This window comes from Haliotis cracherodii, unplaced genomic scaffold (genome assembly GCF_022045235.1).
Source record: "Haliotis cracherodii isolate W230 unplaced genomic scaffold, xgHalCrac1.p SCAF_10, whole genome shotgun sequence".
Lineage (NCBI taxonomy): Eukaryota > Metazoa > Mollusca > Gastropoda > Lepetellida > Haliotidae > Haliotis > Haliotis cracherodii.
The window spans coordinates 29,694,158-29,716,977 of NW_027266265.1; the positions used below are offsets into that span (position 1 = coordinate 29,694,158).

The window sequence follows — 22,820 nt, forward strand, 5'->3', positions numbered from 1 at the left end:
TGCCAGCACATTTTCGTGATGAATATTCTGTCAAATATCACGATATCCGCCAAGTATAATGAACGACCACCTGTCAGACACCACGAAGACCTATCCAGCAAACATAATGAACGACCACCTCTCAGACACCATATAGACCTGTCCAGCAAACATAATGAACGACCACCTGCCAGACACCATGAAGACCTGTTCAGCAAACACAATGAACGACCACCTGTCAGACACCATTATGGTTTGTCCAGCAAACATAATGAACGACATCCTGTCAGACACCACGAAGACCTAACCAGCAAACATAATGAACGACCACCTTTAAGACACCATGAAAACCTGTCTAGCAAACACAATGAACGACCACCTGTCAGACACCATGAAGTCCTGTCCAGCAAACATAATGAACGACCACCTGTCAGACACCATGAAGTCCTGTCCAGCAAACATATTGAACGGCCGCATGTCAGACACCATGAAGGCCTGTCCAACAAACATATTGAACGGCCACCTGTCAGACACAACGAAGACCTGTTCAGCAAACATAATAAACGACCACCTGTCAGACACCATGAAGACCTGTCCTGCAAACATATTGAACGACCAACTGTCAGACACCATGAAGACCTGTTCATCAAATACAATGAACGACCACCTGTCAGACACCACGAAGACCTATCCAGCAAACATAATGAACGACCACCTGTCAGACACCATGAAGACCTGTTCATCAAATACAATGAACGACCACCTCTCAGACACCATGAAGACCTGTCCAGCAAACATAATGAACGACCACCTGCCAGACACCATGAAGACCTGTTCAGCAAACACAATGAACGACCACCTGTCAGACACCATTATGGTTTGTCCAGCAAACATAATGAACGACCACCTTTAAGACACCATGAAAACCTGTCTAGCAAACACAATGAACGACCACCTGTCAGACACTGTTAAGGCCTGTCCAGCAAACATAATGAAGGCCCATCCGTGAATGCCATGAAGGCGTTTACATCATGAAGGACCATATTTTAACATCATAAGGGCCAATATTGAAATATCAGGAAGGACCATAGTTTAACATCATGAAGGACCATTTTTGAACATCACGAGGGACCATATTTTAATGTCCTGAAAGACCATATTTTAACATCATGAAGGACCATATTTTAACATCATGAAGGATCATATTTTAACATCAAGAACCAGCTGTAAAATACCATCGATCAAATATCATCAACGGCTGTCAAAATCTCTAAAAACTAACAGAAGAACATCTAATCAAATAACATAAATTTCAATCATTTGTCACAATGAAGAGCAATTTGTCAGACATTATGAAAGGCAATTTGTCAGACATTATGAAGTGCAATGTGTCAGACATAATGAAGTGCAATGTGTCAGACATTATGAAGGGCAATGTGTCAGACATTATGAAGTGCAATGTGTCAGACATTATGAAGTGCAAGTTGTCAAACAATATGAAGGGCAATGTGTCAGACATTATGAAGTGCAATGTGTCAGACATTATGAAGTGCAATGTGTCAGACATTATGACTGTGTCAAAATCATGACCGACTATCCAACGTACACCATAAAGGACCATCTGTGAAAGAATAAATACCATCATTCAAATATCCCGGGTATGCTTTTACGCCGCTTTTAGCACTCTTCTACCAATATCACGGCGGGGGACATCACAATTAAGCTTCACAAGGTTTACCCATGTCGGGGTTACGCTTTAACCATTTAGAGTGTACGCGGGTCATAAGGTTTGATCCCGCTCTGGGCCCCGTTCCACAAAGCGATCGTAAGTCGACGTTAAAGTATCTAAGTTACAATCACCATAGCGCTACGATCGCTTTGTGGAACAGAATTTTGGTCACACAGTCGAACTCCGTACTTCTAGGGACCAGAGAAATAGTTCAACAAATCGGGGTGATCGACCTTATTAAGGTGTTGCCTAACCATCAGAAAGAAAACGTACTACATCCTTCACATTTTGAAACTAATAATGAATATTTTGAAAACATGATGAGAAGAAATAAAAACAGAAGAATTCTTTATTCTGCATCAATATGAGAGATGTGTATACTTCTCGGGGTACTGATAAGGTAAATGCATGTACATTGAAATCGATCCTTTCACCTTGGTATTAATGAGTATGTCGCACGGGCGTAAATCTGTTCAGTCGCAAATCAATATCATTATCGATAATAAACATGTTCAGATGCACCTGCATAAAGCGTCTGTCAATGTCACCTGGCAACACCTGGCAAACGAGTTCGGAATCTGCCATACGCATCTGTTACACAAGCTTTGCGCTTATACATCAGTCAGACTGCAATACATGAAAATGACTATCGATATTATAACGGTTAACAAAGCAGTATATACTATCGTCTATTGTGAGAAGATTTTTACATGTGGCATGAGCTGATATTATTTTACCATTTGTGTCTGATATTCATATTCAGCAAAATAGATGTTTACTAAACCGTATCCATAACATTGTCATAACATTATTCCATTATTTTCTTTAATAAAATATGGACCGCATTTTTAAAAAAATTGTATTTATTGCAGTGTACAGTTTCCATATGAGAGGGGGCGGTCGGGTAGCCTAGTGGTTAAAGCGTTCGCTCGTCACGCCGAAGACCTGGGTTCGATTCCCGACATGGGTACAATGTGTGAAGCCCATTTCTGGTGTCCCCCGCCGTGATATTGCTGGAATATTGCTAAAAGTGGCGTAAAACCATAATCACTCACTCACTCATTCCATTATGAGAGACGTATGTGCATATACCTGTTGACATGGTGCTGTGTAAAAGGGCGTTAAATCATTGTTCCAGTTTGTAGCTTAAAGAAAAGGGAACATTTATGGCGAAGTATTATTTCTGGCGACTAAAAACATCACGAGAACAAACTATTATCTGACGGATGTAATACTTTAACAGTAGCCAAAAATAAATTAGACAACCTTCGTTTAAGACTTCAGTGCCAAATAAAATTTAAATATTTAAATATACAACCATTAATTTATTTCAATCTACTGCCAGTCGAATATCGTAAATACTTAAAAAGTGCTGCCATTGCTCAGTCCTGTAAAATGCGAAAGAAAATTAGACATTGTCATAATATGGAGGCAGATTTGGGAAATTATGTAAACTTCACACCCTGTTGACGTTACAGTGACGTCATATTTCTTTAACCTCCTCTGTGGCGGAGTAGTGGATGGCGCGTCTATCCGGAGAAATAAAGTGATTTGATTAACTGGTCTGGGCATACCAAAAGATAGATGGTACATGTTGTTACCGTGCCTGGCGCTCGGACTAAAGGGACTAAAGCAAGGACTGGTCGGCATGGAGTCAGTATGAGGTGTCTGAGTGAGCTAGCACTATGAAACCGGCACACGTCCGGGCTGGTACAAGCAGTCATATACACGTGCATGCACATCGCTATTTGAGCGAAATAATCAATCTGCGTTTCACCGTCGGTTATCCAGGTTGTCTGAATCCTCTTATGCTAAATATCCTGGCACCATTCGTTACCAAACTCCATCGCTCCTATATCTAACAAAGTTTCCGGTTAATTGGACTGGATTTTTTCAGCTTCCTTTCGCACGAATCAGACTCAAAGCGAACTTATAGTTACGATTTCTTTTCTTTGTTTGCTTGTTTGTTTGTTGTTTAACGCCGTACTCAGCAATATTCCAACTATATGACAGCAATCTGTAAGTAGTCGAGGGTGGACCTGACAATCTGGTGATTGACATCATAGGCATCGATCTACGCAACTTGGATACGATGACGTCAACCAAACTTAATCAGATTCCGTTCATAAGAATGAGCATATTTGGATTCTCAAACAGCCATGCTGAATTAATTTTTCCTTGAGTGATTGTAAACTGTATTAAATAGACAAACTGGATCACTTTATATTCAGAAGACTGCATTCACCGAGGGCCATATTTTAACATCAAGAAGGACCATATTTTAACATCAAGAAGGACCATATTTTAACATCAAGAAGGACCATATTTTAACATCATGAAGGACCATATTTTGATATCTTGAATGATCATATTTTGCATCAGGAAGAAGCATATTTTAACATCAGGAACTACCATGTTTTAACATCATGAATTAAAAATGCTAACGCATTTAGCACGGTCTGGTCTTGTGATACAGATTCGGACCTGCTTTCATTTCAAAATAGCCAAACTCCCAGGCGATGCGCTCGGTAGTATTCAACCGCTATAAGGCAACCTGTACATAATCGAGTCTGGACCAGGCAATCACGTGATTGGTATCATGACAAACGATGACACGCAATCAACCAAGTCACCGAGCATGAACCTCGATTCATTCAGCCTCTGTCTCCACGGGGATGGATCGTGTGAAGTGAGTAGGTCAAACGCCCTTCTGTCCTTGAACGAGTTCAATGTCACATCGTCAAGTGAATCAGTGCAAGATGCTATCGTTTTAGAGAATGTGGGCTACAAATACATATCTGTCTGGGTGATGTGATACACGTTATCTTCTATCATAGTTAGGTGATATAAATGTTATCTCCTAGTTTGATGTGGTATGGTTATATCGGTATGATAACAAAGGGACACACATATGATACATTACGAAGCAAGACAGAAAATTTCGTGCACAAGAAATATGCTGAGTAGAGCGCGTATTCTTCTATTTTCTCAATATTTTTGTAGTCAGAAGCCGCATTAATCCAACTTTCATACTGTGTCGTAAATGTGAATTGAGCGGTTAAAATGTCTGCTGAGTTTTGTTAATATTTAGCGTAAAACGTTGGCGTACAACGTTGGCTTACAACGTTGGCATAGTAATGCGTGAATGGGTGACTGGATAATCTTTTACGCTGACTCAATATTCACCTCTATCACGGCGGCACTTAAATTGTCAAATATGGGCGAGGGAAACCGATGGTTGATAGCATGAGCAGTGATCAACAACATTGGGGAACGATTACACGCCATCAATCCGGTCACACCCTTGATGCTGCCCTCCCTTGATGCAATCGTTAGGTTGACTCTGGTGTAAAATAGGTGTAGGAAAAGTAAGTGAGTTTGGCTACAGGTATTTAGTCAACCAGGACTTTGCTTGCTTTGGAAACGTGAATGCATCATTTCTGAAGAAATTTCAACACAGAACCCCGAATTTCAAAATCTACATGTTTCAACAAAGTGGAGTCCATTTTTATAGTATACATTAAAATATTTTATTCATGATGTCGACATGTAATTTACATTCTCTTTTTAATTGCCATGAGAGGAGCATGTTAGAATAATACAAATCAGATTCCTTCAAATCATTGTTTTAAAAATAGTTTCAGAATTTGTTTCTTCTTCTCGACGAAATATGCACCCAAGACTGACACATTTACTGTCCTAGGAAAGATTACCCATATCCCGTCGTTGTCACTAGTTAAAGCTTTCAAAACTCTTCGCCGAGATTATGATTTTGTCACCGTCTTGGGGAGGCTGGGGCAGTATTTCAACAAAGTAGCAATTCTGAAACTGTTATCCTATGATTTGTAGAGTTTCGCGGCTTTTGAAAATAAATTCCTTGTGTGTAGTGACCCGAACGCTCTTAAACTTGAAAATCCGTGACTATTTCAAACTGCTGCTGCTCCGTGACCTGCCAATCTTTACTTACAGGGGCGGTCGGGTAGCCTAGTGGTTAAAGTGATGCGCTCATCACGCCGAAGACCCGGGTTCGATTCCCGACATGGGTACAATGTTTGAAGCCCATTTCTGGTGTCCCCCGCCGTGATATTGCTGGAATATTGCTAAAAGCGGCGTAAAACCATACACACTCACTCACTAACTCTATACTTTCACTCTTAACAAGAATGATCCGACGTATGCTGGGCAGCAGGAAACACACTATGCTGATTAGATTGTGAAAATATCCGATTGCCATTTGTCTTGTAAGAGAGATAGACATTATCATGTAAGACAATCGTGACACATCCACTCTCACATGCGTGTATATCCCAGGGTCAGAGTGACAGAGTGACACACGGAATCGTGTGACCACGCGACCTTCACATCACCTGCCTGCCATGGGGAACTTTCAGCTATCAGTGCCATTGAGATACAAAGTTCACTCGGTTCACACTATTCCCATCTTTGACATGGGATCTTATTGAAAATTATAAGTTGTCCATGAACATTCTTGAAAAAAAAAGAATTATGTTTCAGACCTTGGAAATAAAAGAAATTTGCCGGCCACAAGAACGACTCATGGTTTAAAAAGAAAATATCTAATCTCAATACAATAGCGGATTCTACCATTCGTGATGTTACATAATCCAAGCTATGAAGTTGGATTTAAGTCCTGGTGTCTTTCCTCACTTTTAAAATATCCACAATTGTAGTGTGTTTTTTTAAAAGAATTTGCAGTTTCAAGTTTATGTTCATTACCTCTATTAGAAATATTACGCATGTTTTTTCGAATATATCCGAGGCATGAATACACCTATGATATGGTTTGAATTCATCAACAAAATTATTGTATAATCTAATGATGGTAAAACACATGTTATATATGACTGAACACGTCGATGATGTAATTGAAGATATATGACTCAGCTATGATACAATTTCGATCATACATTGTTGAATACACACATGAACGATTGATCAAATCGAATGCATGACAAACACCTCAGGTATGATCGAATTCTCATACGTTATGGTTGAATACACCTCAGGCATGATCGAATTCTCATACGGTAAGGTTGTATACATCTCAGGCATGATCGAATTCTCATACGTTAAGGTTGTATACATCTCAGGCATGATCGAATTCTCATACGTTAAGGTTGTATACATCTCAGGCATGATCGAATTCTCATACGTTATGATTGTATATACCTCAGGCATGATAGAATTCTCATACGTTAAGGTTGTATACATCTCAGGCATGATCGAATTCTCATACGTTATGGGTGTATATACCTCAGGCATGATAGAATTCTTATACGTTAAGGTTGTATACACCTCAGGCATGATCGAATTATCATACGTTAAGGTTGTATACATCTCAGGCATGATCGAATTCTCATACGTTATGATTGTATATACCTCAGGCATGATAGAATTCTCATACGTTAAGGTTGTATACATCTCAGGCATGATCGAATTCTCATACGTTATGGTTGTATATACCTCAGGCATGATCGAATTCTTATACGTTAAGGTTGTATACACCTCAGGCATGATGTAATTATCATACGTTAAGGTTGTATACATCTCAGGCATGATCGAATTCTCATACGTTAAGGTTGTATACACCTCAGGCATGATGTAATTATCATACGTTAAGGTTGTATACATCTCAGGCATGATCGAATTCTCATACGTTATGGTTGTATATACCTCAGGCATGATCGAATTCTCATACGTTAAGGTTGTATACACCTCAGGCATGATGTAATTATCATACGTTAAGGTTGTATACATCTCAGGCATGATCGAATTCTCATACGTTAAGGTTGTCTACACCTCAGGCATGATGTAATTATCATACGTTAAGGTTGTATACACCTCAGGCATGATCGAATTCTCATACGTTAAGGTTGTATACACCTCAGGCATGATGTAATTATCATACGTTAAGGTTGTATACACCTCAGGCATGATCGAATTATCATACGTTAAGGTTGTATACACCTCAGGCATGATCGAATTATCATACGTTAAGGTTGTATACACCTCAGGCATGATGTAATTATCATACGTTAGGGTTGTACGTGGGGCATAGTTTAATCCAGCAAAGGCAAATACTTGGAGCCATGTCATAGCACGAATCGCGTACTGGTATCTTATTATACTCGGGAAAATCACATATTATATATTCCCTATAGATGGAGAAAACAAAACAAGATTCAGAGCACTACTAGGACAGTGTATTTGATGGAAGACATAATAAGCAAATATATTTAGCTGGTTCCTGACATTACAAAATATGGAATGGCAAAACGATGATTTTGCAATGCAATGACAAGAGAATGATAGTGCAAGGATTAAGGGAGGTCTAGAGCTTTACGTTTTCCTTATCTTGTCCCTTCTCTTTCTCAAGCTCGTCTTCTTCTTCCTTCATCGGCACATCTGATCGTGGTGAGTCTGGCTGCCGCGCCTTCAACTTCGACGCTAGACTGGCATGTGCTAGTCGGATGGAAAGGGTCAGACACACTAAGCCCGTGATCCCAGCTGGAAGTAGAAGTTTGTATATAGTAAACTACGGTTATAACGAACTCAAAGTGACCACTTATTTCAGTTCGTTATAACCGTAGTTCGTTATAAGTATATATACATCATGTGTGCAACAAATGGCCGGGACTAAAAAATGAGTTCGTTATATCGGTCAGTTCGTTATAAGCGTGTTCGTTATAACCGTAGTTTACTGTACGAAGATGTAATTTTTTATATTTTTTTAATTTGTAGTTTACACGATATACGGCGTTTCCATTGGACGAGAGGTCGATCACCCGACCGCGAAATTGACGTTCATAAGTGTTTGAACGACACAATTTGACGTCATACGTTTTTTCAAGAGACCGTGTTCTTGAAATGACGTAAACATTGACGGACTACTTCCACATTCCTGGGGAAAGCCCTGGGAATTCTCTTCGCAAGCAAATATGTTTCTAAAACGACTCGAGGCCCAGTCTGTTCATAAACCCCATGGGATGCCTGTGTGAAGGGGACTGATCGTTTTAATGACATGCACACGGTGCATACGACTAGGTACCTATTCTGCCTGAAGGTGCACACAGTGTTCTCATTTGATAGTTACACTAGTACTTACATATGGTGCAGACCCCCGAGGCAGCAGACTGGGCCAGACACAGAAAGGCGATACCCATTGACTCCAACTTCTCTTTCAGCTTCCCTTCCATAATTGCGGCTGTGGTGGAACTTGGGATGTCATCGCTCTTCTTGAACTCCCTGTTGGAGGATGTACAGGAAAAGAGGTTTTAGTTGACGAGAGATCATCATTCGGACTGAATGTATAAGAAGTTTGCATCCTTGAAGTTTGTCAATCGTTCAACGCCCCTTTTAGCAGTACTTTGATTGTGTTTTGATTTAATAGTCAGTAATATTTCAGCCAAATCAGGGCGAACTTAAAATAACCATGAGTCAAACATGCCTGCCTGATCCTCATTAGTAGATATCGAATCACAACGCCAGAGGATAACCAGTCTCGATTATCCATTGAAACAGATTCTATTCGGCGTAAAATGCAAATAGGATGAAATTTATATGATATTGGATCACTGAAAACCAGTGATGACGCTAGGTGGTCGTGAAAAAGGAAGGCATAACTCTCTCTCTCTCTCTCTCTCTCTCTCTCTCTCTCTCTCTGTCTGTCTGTCTGTCTGTCTGTCTCTCTGTCTCTCTCTCTCTCATGACACTGTTTGTGTGTAGGGTGGTGGTGGTGGTGGTGGGTGGGTGTGGATGTGGGGTGGGGGTGGGATGAAAGGCGGAGAGGGAGCAGGGTATAATTCTCATATTACACCCAACGTTTAGCATTAGGTGCAAGCGCTTTAGCCGCAAAAAACTATTAATGACGGCGTGGGACGGTCATCATGCTACCAATCCCTGACGCGAATGTTTACAAGCCGCTGTGGCATACCTGGATTATTGCCGTATGCGGCGTAAAACAACAACAGGAGGTTACCTGAGATAGTATGCCCGGAAGTAGTCTTGCACGCGCACCACGCCCAGGGTGAACTCATACGCCATGATGATCACACACGGCGCGAGATACAGCACCACCTGCACCCACGTCATTCCAGTGAAGTCTGTTACCATAGTGATGGACCACAGTGCCAGGAAATTTACAATCTGCGGGTGAAACATGTAAATAAGTACATTAATCTTTAAGTATATTAAAAATGAGTGAGCGAGGGAGCCGAAAATGAGTTTACGTCACCGTCAACAAACTTTCAGCTCAATGACGGTAGTCTGCTCGGGGATCACCTTGAGAAGGTATGGCCTCGTTTTGAACTGTGTATTTTGGTAGCAGCTATAATGTGTTCTTGGGTGACAGAACGGGATATGGGTACAGCCTCTCTTTGACGCTCACGCATTGTCTCATTTGTAAGTTATAACTTTGCCACCAGACACAATATAACGGATTTAGAAATTCAGTTCTGGGCTTCCTACAAACAATGCAAAATGAGTGAGTGAGTTGGGTTTTACGCCGATTTTAACAGTATTCCAGTTATATCACGGCGTGTCAGCTTAATGTGGGAGGAAAGCTAGAAGTGATGCAGGTCTCAGACGTTTACCACTTCGGTGAAACCCACGAGCACGGGTATGGTGCTGACAAACCTAGAAACATAATCGGGGCGGACCGGGATTCGAACCCACAATCATAGGTCTCTGGCGTGCCCAAGGGACGCAACTCTGCACAGCGAATCGCGGCGCCTTAGACGACTGAGCCACCAGTGCCCCCCCCCCCACTCCCCCCCCCCCCCCCCCCCCCCCCCCCATGCACAACAATTGTAAAAGAGATTACCCTGTATGTAATATATGATATTATCTTTGACAAAAAAATAATATGCATTGTGAAAACTAAAACGTATTCTATTTGTCAGCCGTGATATACGTAAATAATGTACTCACGTGTACTTGACACTTCAAACGGCCTCTTTTGTTACAAGTGGCTTTAACCGATAAAGTTTATCAGATCTCGAGAGGGGTATCAGTTTTTCATTTCTAACAACAATGCACTTGTATTTGACATTATAATGCTCATTGCACGTATTTTGTACATAGATGAAGAGATACTGACATTGTGACAAGGTAGACACAAGGCGACGTTTCGATAAAGATCCTTATACCGTTGTCAAGCAGGACTGAACGAGGGACATAGTACAGAATATATATAGCCATCCGTCAACTTCCAAGTAATGCCTATCAAACAATTTTTTGACATTGTGATATCGGGTGATGTGAGGTGAAATTGGGTTTAACGTCGCGTCCAAGATTATTGCACTTATATAGCGACGTGCATGTACGTGTGTGTGTTTGTGTGGCTGCTTGTACTAGTCCGGACTGATGCCGATTTATAGTGCTAGCTCACTGAGATAGCATGCCGCAGTTTAACATGTATACCCCACTCAGACAGTGTACTGACTCCGAGCCGACCAGTCCTTGTTTTAGCCCCTTAATGCCGAGCGCCAGACACGGTAACAACAAGTACCATCTTTTAACGTCTTTTGGTATGACGCGGGCGGGGATCGAACCCCGGACCTTCCGCTCTCCTGGCGTACGCTCTACCACTAGACCACGGAGGCGGTCTGTGATATCGGGAATATCATTTGTTGTAAGCAAATGGGAGAACAGTAATTCAGTTGTACCGAGTGTCTATTGTCCATATAAAAAATCATACTTTAAATATAATAATTTGTTACCTTATTTGAAAGTCCATAATTATATTCATATCATATCCATGTCTCCCTCAATTCCTGACTCTTGGGGACATTTCATTCATAACGTCATACAATGCTATCAAGTCAGACAACGCAATTGAAATGCCTTGACGTCAGCACACTATTTCGACTTTGGGACGATCTTTAACATGTTGTAAACTTAATTCCCTGTTTGATAGATACTGAACGCTGTATCTGTGACGGTTTGGCTTTTAGTCTTTGAGTCTCTTCGTATCGACAATATATTTGATATAGAATAAAGCACAAGCGGTTTACGACAAGAAGAGTTGCGTAGTGAACGCAAAACCATAACCGCAGACACATCCTTTATGCGGAGAAATGTCCGATGAGACACGTTCACCTCTCTTGTGAGAGACAGTGCTGTAAGACTGCAGACGCGGACCACGAACAGCCTTTAACCACGAACAGGCTAATAATTACCAGACGCAACTCTGTACAGCGAATTGTGATACTTTAGCCCCGTAAGCCACCCGTGCCACCTCAGCATTTGAAGATGGGTGTCTGCTATTGCCACAATCGTTAATGATCTGCTCAGATGCACTGATACAGCGGTGTTCCCGACTTAGTTATCTGAATCAGTCTCAGTTAGCTCACCTTATCACAGAAGGCGTCCATGAAGCCCCCCAGGAGAGGGTCATCCACCTGTCCCAGTGTCCGTCTCTGGACTTTGGCCACAATGCCGTCCAAATGGTCCAGAAAGTCGTGCAGCAGGACTAGCAGAAACGCCGTCCAGCAGTAGTCATACCTGAACGTTAAACATACTTTAGACATGTGTCACTCTCAATGATCCAGTGATTTAAACATATGTCCACCCTGTGATGACCATCTGGTTTGTTGTGTTGCCTTAACTTCGTTTGAAAAGTGTCTTCACCCTCCCCACGTCTCTCACCACAAAGATCCGCAATAATGTCTTTCGCAATTTGTGTAATCTGGTAAGGAGGGTGTTTTCAGTGTTAGGTCATTCGAATCGGCCAAAGTTTGTTTGCCTATTTGTTGAACGCTGCAACATTCCAGCTATATGGCAGGGGTCTGTAAATAATCGAGTCTTGCATAGACAATCCAGTGATTGGCAACATGAGCATTGATCCACGGAACTGGGACACGATAACATGCATCAACCAAGTCAGTCAGCCTGACCAACCGATCTTTTTATGACAGTTTTAACACTGATCGTCACGGGGATTTTCCCGGGTCACATACCAACGTGACCATTCAATAATGACGCTTAGTATAATACAAAATGTATTTCAAATATGGTTTAAGGGGAAGCTTACACGCCTGCCAATAATCCTGATACTCACTTGAGACAGGCGGCGATAGGGATGACCAGAAATGTTCTTGCCCATGACACGATGTTGGCGGAGAAGACAGTGTAATCCTGACCTTTGACCTGTACAGACCTTGGCACACGTTCCACTGCTGGTGACAGCGCCGTCTGGAGGGGAGTGTACACGTATGTGTCGTACCTGTCCACCTACATGGAAGCAATACTTATTTCACTGAACGTGTTGGTTAGCCCATCATCATTCATATATACCATTCCATAGGCTTTAATTACTTTTCATTTTTATTATGAGTATGTGAATCGTTGACGCTGCAGTCTTCCAGCCAGCAAAGTCACGGTGGTCTGTGTATCATAATATAGTAGTAGTAGTAGTAGTAGTAGTAGTAGTAGTAGTAGTAGTAGTAGTAGTGTAGTAGTGCAGGTAGTACCAGTAGAGGTAATAGTTGAGATAGTAGCAGTAGTAGTAGTAACAACAACAAAAATGATGATGATGATGATGATGATGATGATGATAATAATAATAAGTAGTAGTTGTTTTGTTTGTTTGTTGTTTAACGCGGCACTCAGCAATATTCCAGCCGATCCCGTTGGTCGCCTTTTACGACAAGCATTGTCGCCTTTTACGGCAAGCATGGGTTGCTGAAGACCTATTCTACCCCGGATCTTAACGGGTCACTTAAATACTGTTCAAAGCGGGGTTAAACAAAGCACCCTCACTCACTCACTCACGTGAACGTACATGTAGATTCTAAACCCAGGGTCGTATTAAAGGACAGCTCGTATTTGATGGAATGTAATTATAGTTCCCTATGACGATCAACGCCACCATGTGGTAATCACACGCGATCAGCTACATTGCACATGACAGAACCTCGCAGCGGGCTCGTCCAAGCATGTACTGTGTTCGATATTTATGAATTATTTTATAAAATCAACTGAAATGCAATAAAAAATATATTGTTTTTTTTACATTCTGTACAGTTGTGCGTGAAGGCCATTTGGAAATTACACGGCAGTAGGTTTTCGATCATGATACATGATACATAACGCGTCCAGTCATTAATTTGCTAAGAGACACTAACATCAGTACACATATGGGATGCAAATTGTACCTTATAACAACTTGAATATGAAATACGTATGTCATTGTTTGCTGCCCTTCAAACATCTAAATAGTGTTGAAGCTAAACGATTTTAAAGTTTCATATCATTATAACCGCAAAGGAAACGTCACCCCAAGTAATATTGCATGAAAAGTTGTCATTTAAATATCTGGGTAATTTTTGTCAAAGTTTCTAAAATTTAACATACCTTGTCCGGAAAAACGAAATTTGATGATACAAAAAACAAAGCGGTTGACAATAAAACCGATCGCCCAAACGCATCACCCGATGCACGTGAGTTCCGTGCAAATTTAAATGCTCATGCGTTCCCGCATTTCTTGCCCTATAAAAATCCACCCAGATCGGATAACATTCATTCGTTATTGAATTGCTACCACATGCCACGATTGACAAGAAATCAGCGACACCAAGCCCTTGGGCGATTGCAAGCTGGACAAACCGCCCGGCAAGTAGCCAATGCATTTCAAGTCCACGTAACGACCATATACCGACTTCAGCAACGGTACCAGACTACCAACATTACAGATGACCGACCACGTAGAGGAAGACCAAGGGTCACCACCCGACGTCAGAATCGTCAGACTGTGCGACAACATCTTCGAGATCGCTTTGTTACTGCTGCGGAAACTGCTCGACAGACCATGGGGACACACCAGCCACACATCAGTGCGGACCCCGTGCGTCGACGTTTGACGAGCAGACAAATCCACAATCACAGGCCACACCGAGGGCCCATTCTTACACCACGTCATCGCCGGTGCAGTCTTCAGTGGGCAACACAGCACCAGCATTGGTGCAACCAGCAGTGAAGAAGAGTCCTCTCCTCAGACGAGAGTCGTTACTGTATCTCAACAGCAGATGGCAGAGAGAGAGAGAGTCTGGCGACGCCGTGGGGAACGTTATTCGGATGCTTGTTTTGTTGAGAGAGACTCGTGGGGTCGTCCGAGCATCATGGTGTGGGGTGGAAATGGTCTTGCACAGAGGGTCGGCCCTGTGGTCTTCAAGAACATCGGTCCAGGTAGAGGCAATGGTGTCATAACAGCTCGGTACATTGATCAAGTCTTGAGACCACACGCCATACGTCATTTGGCAGGTCGCCGCAACCACGAGTTTCAGCATGATAACGTCCGTGCCCACACTGCGAGAGAAACAAGAGACTTCCTCCAGCAAAATGACATCAGAACCATGCAGTGGCCTGCCCTCAGTCCCGATTTAAATCCCATTGAGCACCTGTGGGACGAGATTCAAAGACGGCTGAATGACGTCCGACTAAGGCCGACAACTGCAGCTGAACTGCGTCAGGCGTTCCTCAGAGTGTGGGCTCAAGTGCCTATGGCCTTCATCAACCGCCTCATCCATTCCATGTATCGACGTTGCACTGTAGTCATCAATGCACATGGCGAAAACAAGAGATACTGACTTGTGATACCATTTTCTCAGAGACTAGTGCTGTGTTTCACTTTAAGAACATTTGACACTTTAATTTCAACCTTCATGATCAGTTTTGCCAAGTTTCATCTTTTTAAGTGTGTTTACAGTGTTTGGATAAATAAGGTTTCTCATATATTTATCTATCCATGGTGACGTTTCTTTTGCGGTTTAGTATATAAACTTATCTTCATCATTGAAATGATCAAATTACGGATTCTGTACAAATGCGGCTTTAACAAGATTAAACACAGTGTATGTCTATTCATATCACGGCGTGTCATCAAATATGTCAGGTGAAGGGTAACGTATAGAGAAACAGTAGCATCTGTACAGTCATACCTACCAAGACAAAGAGAAAACTCTCAATGAAGCGTGTGACGACGTCCAGCGGTGACAGTATTGCTCTGGATATCCCCATTATTGCTGCAACCTGAAATAAAGTATATATTATTAAGCGGCACTTCAAGTTCCATCATTAGTGTCACTGCAACAGTAGTTAAAATAAATTGTATCCCAGCTTGCATTGTTGATTGGAGTTATAAAAGCTGTCGATGCTACCCATACTGCTGCAGCAACTACCTCTTCTTCGTCAGCTACAAACGGAGCTGCAACATATTATTGCTACTGCCACAACAGATACACACTTAAACCTATTGTTTTCTTGATGAGTGAGTGAGTTGGGTTTAACGCCGCTTTTAACATCATTCCAGTTATATCGCGGCGTGTCAGCTAAACCTTGGAGAAAAGCCCGAAGTGATGCAGGTCTCAGACGATTATCACTTCGGTGAAACCCACGAGCACGGTGCTGACAAACCTAGAAACATAATCGGGGCGAACCGGGATTCGAACCCACAATCATAGGTTTCTGGTGCACCCAAGGGACGCAACTCTGTACAGCGAATCATTTCGAAAGATGCCACAGCCATCTGAACTCCAAAATGAACTCTGTTCATACAACTGTAATAGATGAACTACACCTCACGTAAATGAAAATGTTCAAAACATTCAACACTTCCATGTTTATCAAAACACTATGAGCAAACTTACTAACAAACCTGGTCGCTCCGTGCATGTCCCGTGCTGTGCGGATAGTGTTGTCCGTGTCACGTGCAATGCATCAACAATGTGCTATGACTGCCGGTCTACAACAATACCTTCACGGACAATGAACAACAACATATGCTGTTGTGTGTACGCCACTATGAACCAAAACATGTGCCAGTCTGCCTTATCTATATTCGGTCTGCACAGATACAACACAGACTGGACTCGCTTCAGTGTATGGAAACAACTGTCCCTATACTATCAGGAAGACATTCCTTATCATGTTGACACTCATATTTCGGAAAGGATATGGTTTCATTAACTTGAAGGGATTTTGCTTTCGAATATACATTGAGATATCCGTATTTCGCACCTGCACCTGCACCCACACTCCCACCCACACCCGCACCCACACCCACACCCACGCCCACACCCACACCCACACCCACACCCACACCCACACCCAAAATACATAATGGTGAGTTTCATCGACTTAAGCCGGAATCACACCCGTCCGTGTTTTCGCTCCCATATCCATATCCATATCCGCATCCATATATCCGTTTACACTTGTCCGTAATTATTTCCACACGTAGCCCAGGGCGGTCAGGTAGTCTAGTTGTTAAAGCGTTCGCTCGTCACGCCGAATACCCGGGTTCGATTCCCGACATGGATACAAAGTGTGAAGCCTATTTCTGGTGTCCCTCGCCGTGATATTGCTGGAACATTGCTAAAAGCGGCGTAAAACCATACTCATTCACCCCATACGTGACCCATTTTGCCTACGTGCACTGTCAAGTCGACTTACAGTAATCGTGACACAGTGAAACAAGAAACATCCAAATCTAACATGAAGTCCTTTTAAGACCATGTAAGTTTAAACATAGGTCCCATGTCGGGAATCGAACCCGGGTCTTCAGCGTGACGAGCGAACGCTTTAACCACTAGGCTACCGGACTGCCCCCAATCCCTTTGTAATCGAATGTCACGACACATACTGGGTAATGGGGCCACGCAGTACCCTCGATTCATTCAATGTCCTTATCGCTCCAAATTGGTGTCGCAAAGGATGTCATAATACTGATAGTTATCAATGATAAATATGTGAAAATAGTTTAGACTTTTACAACAACAAAGTACTTGTATCTGACACTGACAATATGACGTGCACTCAATGTATCGTAAATGGATAACACAAGTGCAAACATAAGTGCAAATATAAGTGCAAACACTACTTCAAAGGCGCCATCCAATCTCATTAAAATCAGCGGGTCACGTCAGAACGACCTTTCGCGAACTGTAACCGACGACCGAAACGAATTTTAGTAAAAGGTCAGCCAATTAGAAAGCAGTTTTCTCGAGCTTTACGGCACTCGTTTCAACCTGGGATAGAATAGGTCTTCAGCAACCCATGCTTGCCGGGTGGTCAGACTTGGTTGATGCATGTCATCGTATCTGAATTGCGTGGATCGATGTTCATGATGTCAATCACTGGATTGTCTGGTCCAGACTCGATTATTTACAGACCGCAGTCATATAGCTGGAATATTGCTGAGTGCGGCGTTAAACAACAAACAAACAAGTTGCTGTTTTACGAAACCTGATCTATCAATTGCATTAACTAGTTATATGCATGCGTTCTACTACTTAACAAAAATAAAATGAAGTTGCATACAGTGGCCCCATTAGACACTTGGATCTACATAATCACGTTCGATTCCCAAAATGGGTACAATGTGTGAAGCGCATTTCTGGTGCCCTCCGCCGTCATATTTCTGGATGTTGCTTAAAGTGGTGTACAACCATTCTCACCGACTTTACTACGAGTTGTAAGGTTAACATCGATGAGGTGGTAGCGATTATCCTTTTACATTGGATGCCAATAAGATATTTATCAACTTTGATTAGTTTACACATTTGTGTTATTGGAATGGTTCATGCCCAGATAGTGTGGTGTAATATGCTAACTGCAAGGAAACTGCACTACAAACTGCCTACATTATAGGCGAACAACATTGATGGAATGGTTCATGCCCAGGTATTGTGGTGTGATATGCTAACTACAAGGAAACTGCACTACAAACTGCCTACATTATAGGCGAACAACATTGATGGAATGGTTCATGCCCAGGTATTGTGGTGTGATATGCTAACTGCAAGGAAACTGCACTACACACGGACAATATTATAGGCGAACAACATTGATGGAATGGTTCATGCCCAGGTATTGTGGTGTGATATGCTAACTGAAAGGAAACTGCACTACACACGGACAATATTATAGGCGAACAACATTGATGGAAATGGTTCATGCCCAGATAGTGTGGTGTAATATGCTAACTACAAGGAAACTGCACTACAAACTGCCTACATTATAGGCGAACAACATTGATGGAATGGTTCATGCCCAGGTATTGTGGTGTGATATGCTAACTGAAAGGAAACTGCACTACACACGGACAATATTATAGGCGAACAACATTGATGGAAATGGTTCATGCCCCGATATTGTGGTGTGATATGCTTACAGACCGAAGTCAAATATAGTGTGGCATTACACAACAAGCAAACCAACAGTAGAGGTCCACGGTGTCATCTCAATACAGCCATATCATGCAGGGCTGCAAGTTATGTACACGTGTTCGCTGTTGATATCGTCGTGTAATTACCCTTTGTTGCACGACTGCGTGTGTTGGGTGTCGATGTCATCGTGTGATAGCCCCATGTGAGGCAAGATCGAAAGTACAGAGCTCTGAGAGTGTTTGCTGTTGATATTATCACGTAGCGGTCACGTGAGGCAACATTCCAAGTAATTCATACAACAATGTTGTTCGCTGATATATATAATGATGATGATTATGATGATGATGTTAAATGACCCCAGAAGGTTTACAGTCATATTACCATCACATCCAAGCTAGTTTTCTTTCACTGATGTGTCAACAGAGGCATATTTCGAACAAAGTCGCCTGTCTGAGAAGACACCACGGTAACATGTGTTTCAGTGTGGGGCAGAGCCGAACACAGACACCCATCCAACTACTCTCCGCCACAAACGTTGTTTTGTGACATGTGCCATGTACCGGGTGCCACCAACCGATCTATGCTTCTGCTTTAATCAAACCACCCAATACTATGCACAGCACCTTAAAGTGTTTCTACCATATCCCTACATTGGTTTAAAACCATTCTATTACAGCCATTTCAATAGCATATAGAGGATTCGTCAACTATTATCTGTGATTAAAACTTTTATACTGCTTACCTGTCAGAGGAAATGAAGCCGAGGAGAAGGGATGGGTAAAGCCTGTTGCTGCGGGGAAGACAAATTAAATGAGTGAGTCTACATATATAGTGGATACTTGGCCTCCTATAGTCACGTGTGATGCAGGGCGTCAACATGCGCGCGCCGTACTATGGCAATACATTGTATTCGGGAATAGTTTAACTTAATGCTTGACATCGTGAAGTGTTGTGACAGTGTGGAAATCTGACTGATAATATACAGATAATAGATAGCATGGTCTTAAGTGATACATGGTACAAATTCAGTCAACGTTAAGGCCTGTGCTATATATCTGTAAATACGACCTTTGGTTTTCAAAAGTTAAAGAGATTATACTTCATGTAATATGCAATTTGATATTGTGTTTGTACTTTAGACAGCGTTGTATTAGGACGAGGTAATAACACGATGTTTTATTTTATGTTGGATTTTACGGAAGCCTGTTAGGGCCACTTGTATTTTTCTTGAAATTTCAAGATACTATGTTGAAATTTCAAGATACAAAGTTGAAATTTCTAAATGTAAAGGTGAAATCTCAAGATGAATACTTAAGATTTCAAGTTAAGATCTTAAAATTTCAACTTATCTTGAAATTTATATATATACACACATCGATATCGACAGATTTCTTATGATTATGGTAAGGGTTTTGTACGGAAGACTTTTTTCTTTTTTCTTTTTTTCTTGAACTTTCAAGATAGTAAGTTAAACTCTCAAGATATCTACGCTGAAATTTCAAGTTAAAATCTCAATATTTCAACTTATTATCTTGAAATTTCAACTTTGTATATATCTTGATATTCCAACTTAGTATAAATTTCAAATTTACATCATGAAATTTCAACTTAGTATCTTGACATTATAAGATAATAAGTTAAAATTGCACGTTATCATCTTAAAATTTAAACATTGCGTTTGGAAATTTCAGCATAGTAACTTGAAATTTCAAGAAGAAAAACAACAAAAACAAATGACCCTAAAAGGCTTCCGTAGTTTTGTTGGTATTCACACGGCAAGATGCAGAGCATGTGATCACTGGCTGCTTGTGTGTTAATTGAATTAAAGGCATTTAGAGTAAAGCCCGTTTCTCTGGACGGATGAGTAAGTGGGTGAATCTTTTTTGACACAACACTGAGAAAAAAGTCTTGTGAAAATCTACTTACTTAAGTAGTCACAGCGGCTAAAAGGTTAGTAAACAGTTAATTTACTTTGCTGCCTGATAGATTGCACGAAGATTCTAAAGATTAGTAAATATCACTTACGAAATTAGCATAACTCATGGTGACAAGGACAATTGTCACTTTTGATGTCAACGGTCGACGCAGCACAGGTGGTAGCGTGACGGACTACAAAGAAGGTGCAGGTTCGAATCCCATCGAGATATATATTATTTGTGTTCATAAATATGTTGCTAAATAGTATTTCTCTCATACAGGAAGCTGACAATGAAGTATATCTGATTACTACTTAACCTCTTTAGTGTTGTGACGATAGGCCACCTGATTAAAAAATACTAACTGACTAGTATAAAGAGTACAAGTCTTCGAACATGTTAGCGGAGTGGACAGTGAAATTCACTAATTAATTTGGCCAACTTTACAGTGACAGTGAACAGTCAGCACTATTCCAGCTACAAGAAGGAAGCCTGCAAATAATCTAATCTCGATAACGCAAACTAGTGACTGAAAGCAAGCTACGCCATCGGGGTACGACGCTACGCAATCGACCGGTCACAGAGCCTGACCAACCTATCCCAATTGTCTCCGCCTCATACCGCAAGAAATGGGCTGCAGGGGCCCGTTTTACAAAGAGAGCTTAACGCTAAGACGATCGTAAGTCTATGTTAAAGTATGGGAGTTACGGTAGTCTTGTGAAACGGGCGTCTGGGGAACAATTCTACCCCGGTGTAGCAGTCTCAAATCAATTCCGTCAAAATTCACTCTTGGGTGGTTTGAGCCAAGGTTCAAATCACTCTTGACTGCTTTTAGCCGAGGCCTAGGTCACTCCCCTCTACTAGGCCAAAAGACACTCACTCAAGGCTCGGATCACTCTCCGTTGGGCTCAAATCAATCCCCTACATTTTTACAGTATTCTACATCCCTGTTCACTTCACAAGCATACGGTTTTAAAAGTTTCAGATGTTCACGTGTAGCTGCGTGTGCAGACAGAAGCCGAGGTGTGTGCGTCTTCGGGTAACTTAAGTACCAATGCAATTTAGCTGCCTCCGAGGTAGTATTTCAATGAACAGACGAATTGTGGGCACGACAGCGGGGGACGCCAATATCCCAAGTTGGCAGAATGTTTGACAAATCAGAAACTGTAATTTCTCGACTGTGAGACATGTACAAGTACCGTCAAACGGGTGGGGTTGTAATGAGACCTTGGCGTGACTGGCCTAAAAAACGACACCTAGACAAGATCATTTCATTATATTATTTGCACGTCAAATCTGCTCCTGTTATCAATAGAGGATTCCGTAAAATAACAGGAAGGCGAATTTCAACATCTACCGTAAAAAAAACTGGCTCTAAGTATCCGCCTGAAACCAAGGCGTCCTGTGAATGGCGTGACCCTCACAGCTTACCACAGGCAGCACAGATTGGGTTGGGCAAGGTAACACCAGAGACTGGCTGTGCGCCAATGACGCTACACCATGTTTACAGGCGATTCGAGGTTTTTGCCTCCGATTCACATATGGCAGATAACGCTTTTGGCGACGTAGCGGCGAGCGGTATCTCAGGGCAACAATTCTTGTCCATGATCGGTAATATCATTGTGTTGGGCGGTATCACACATGACAGATGAACTGATTTTGTCATTGTGAATGGACATTTGACTGGCCAGAAAAATATGTTGACGAAGTTTGCGTCCTAGTTGTTGTTCCATTCGCTTTGATTATTGGCAGACATTTTGACGTGCAAGATGACAACGTCAGACCACATAGTGCCCAGGCCGTCATAGATTTTCTCCGAAGAGAAGGCATACAGACATTGGACTGGCCCGCTAGGTCCCCTGACATGTCCCTAATAGAGAATCTGTGGAATGTTCTAGGGCGGAAAGTGTACGCCAGAGACCCAACACCCGCCAACGTGGCCCAGCCTGGGGTAGCTCCTCGGGGGGAATGGCGGGCAATACTGTGGAATGTTCTAGGGCGGAAAGTGTA

The 22,820-nt window shown here is 42.0% G+C and overlaps 1 protein-coding gene across 3 annotated transcripts in view; it reads right to left on the minus strand.

Annotated features, from left to right (window-relative positions):
- Window positions 1–19,685, minus strand: part of LOC139448726 (uncharacterized) — a 28,841-nt gene extending 9,156 nt beyond the window's left edge. Inside the window, exons 1-7 of one of the 3 annotated variants that reach the window (XM_071230277.1) lie at window positions 19,637–19,685; window positions 15,671–15,757; window positions 12,789–12,961; window positions 12,082–12,232; window positions 9,708–9,874; window positions 8,835–8,974; window positions 8,073–8,236 (exon numbers count right to left, since the gene is read on the minus strand). In XM_071230277.1, the coding sequence (XP_071086378.1) occupies window positions 8,073–8,236; window positions 8,835–8,974; window positions 9,708–9,874; window positions 12,082–12,232; window positions 12,789–12,961; window positions 15,671–15,745 (870 nt within the window). In that variant the 5' untranslated portion in view covers window positions 15,746–15,757; window positions 19,637–19,685. Of the gene's footprint in view, window positions 1–8,072; window positions 8,237–8,834; window positions 8,975–9,707; window positions 9,875–12,081; window positions 12,233–12,788; window positions 12,962–15,670; window positions 15,758–16,374; window positions 16,511–19,636 lie in introns of those variants that run through there. The other 2 variants (XM_071230280.1, XM_071230271.1) reach the window with 2 other exon arrangements.
- Between the last annotated feature and the right edge of the window lie 3,135 nt (window positions 19,686–22,820).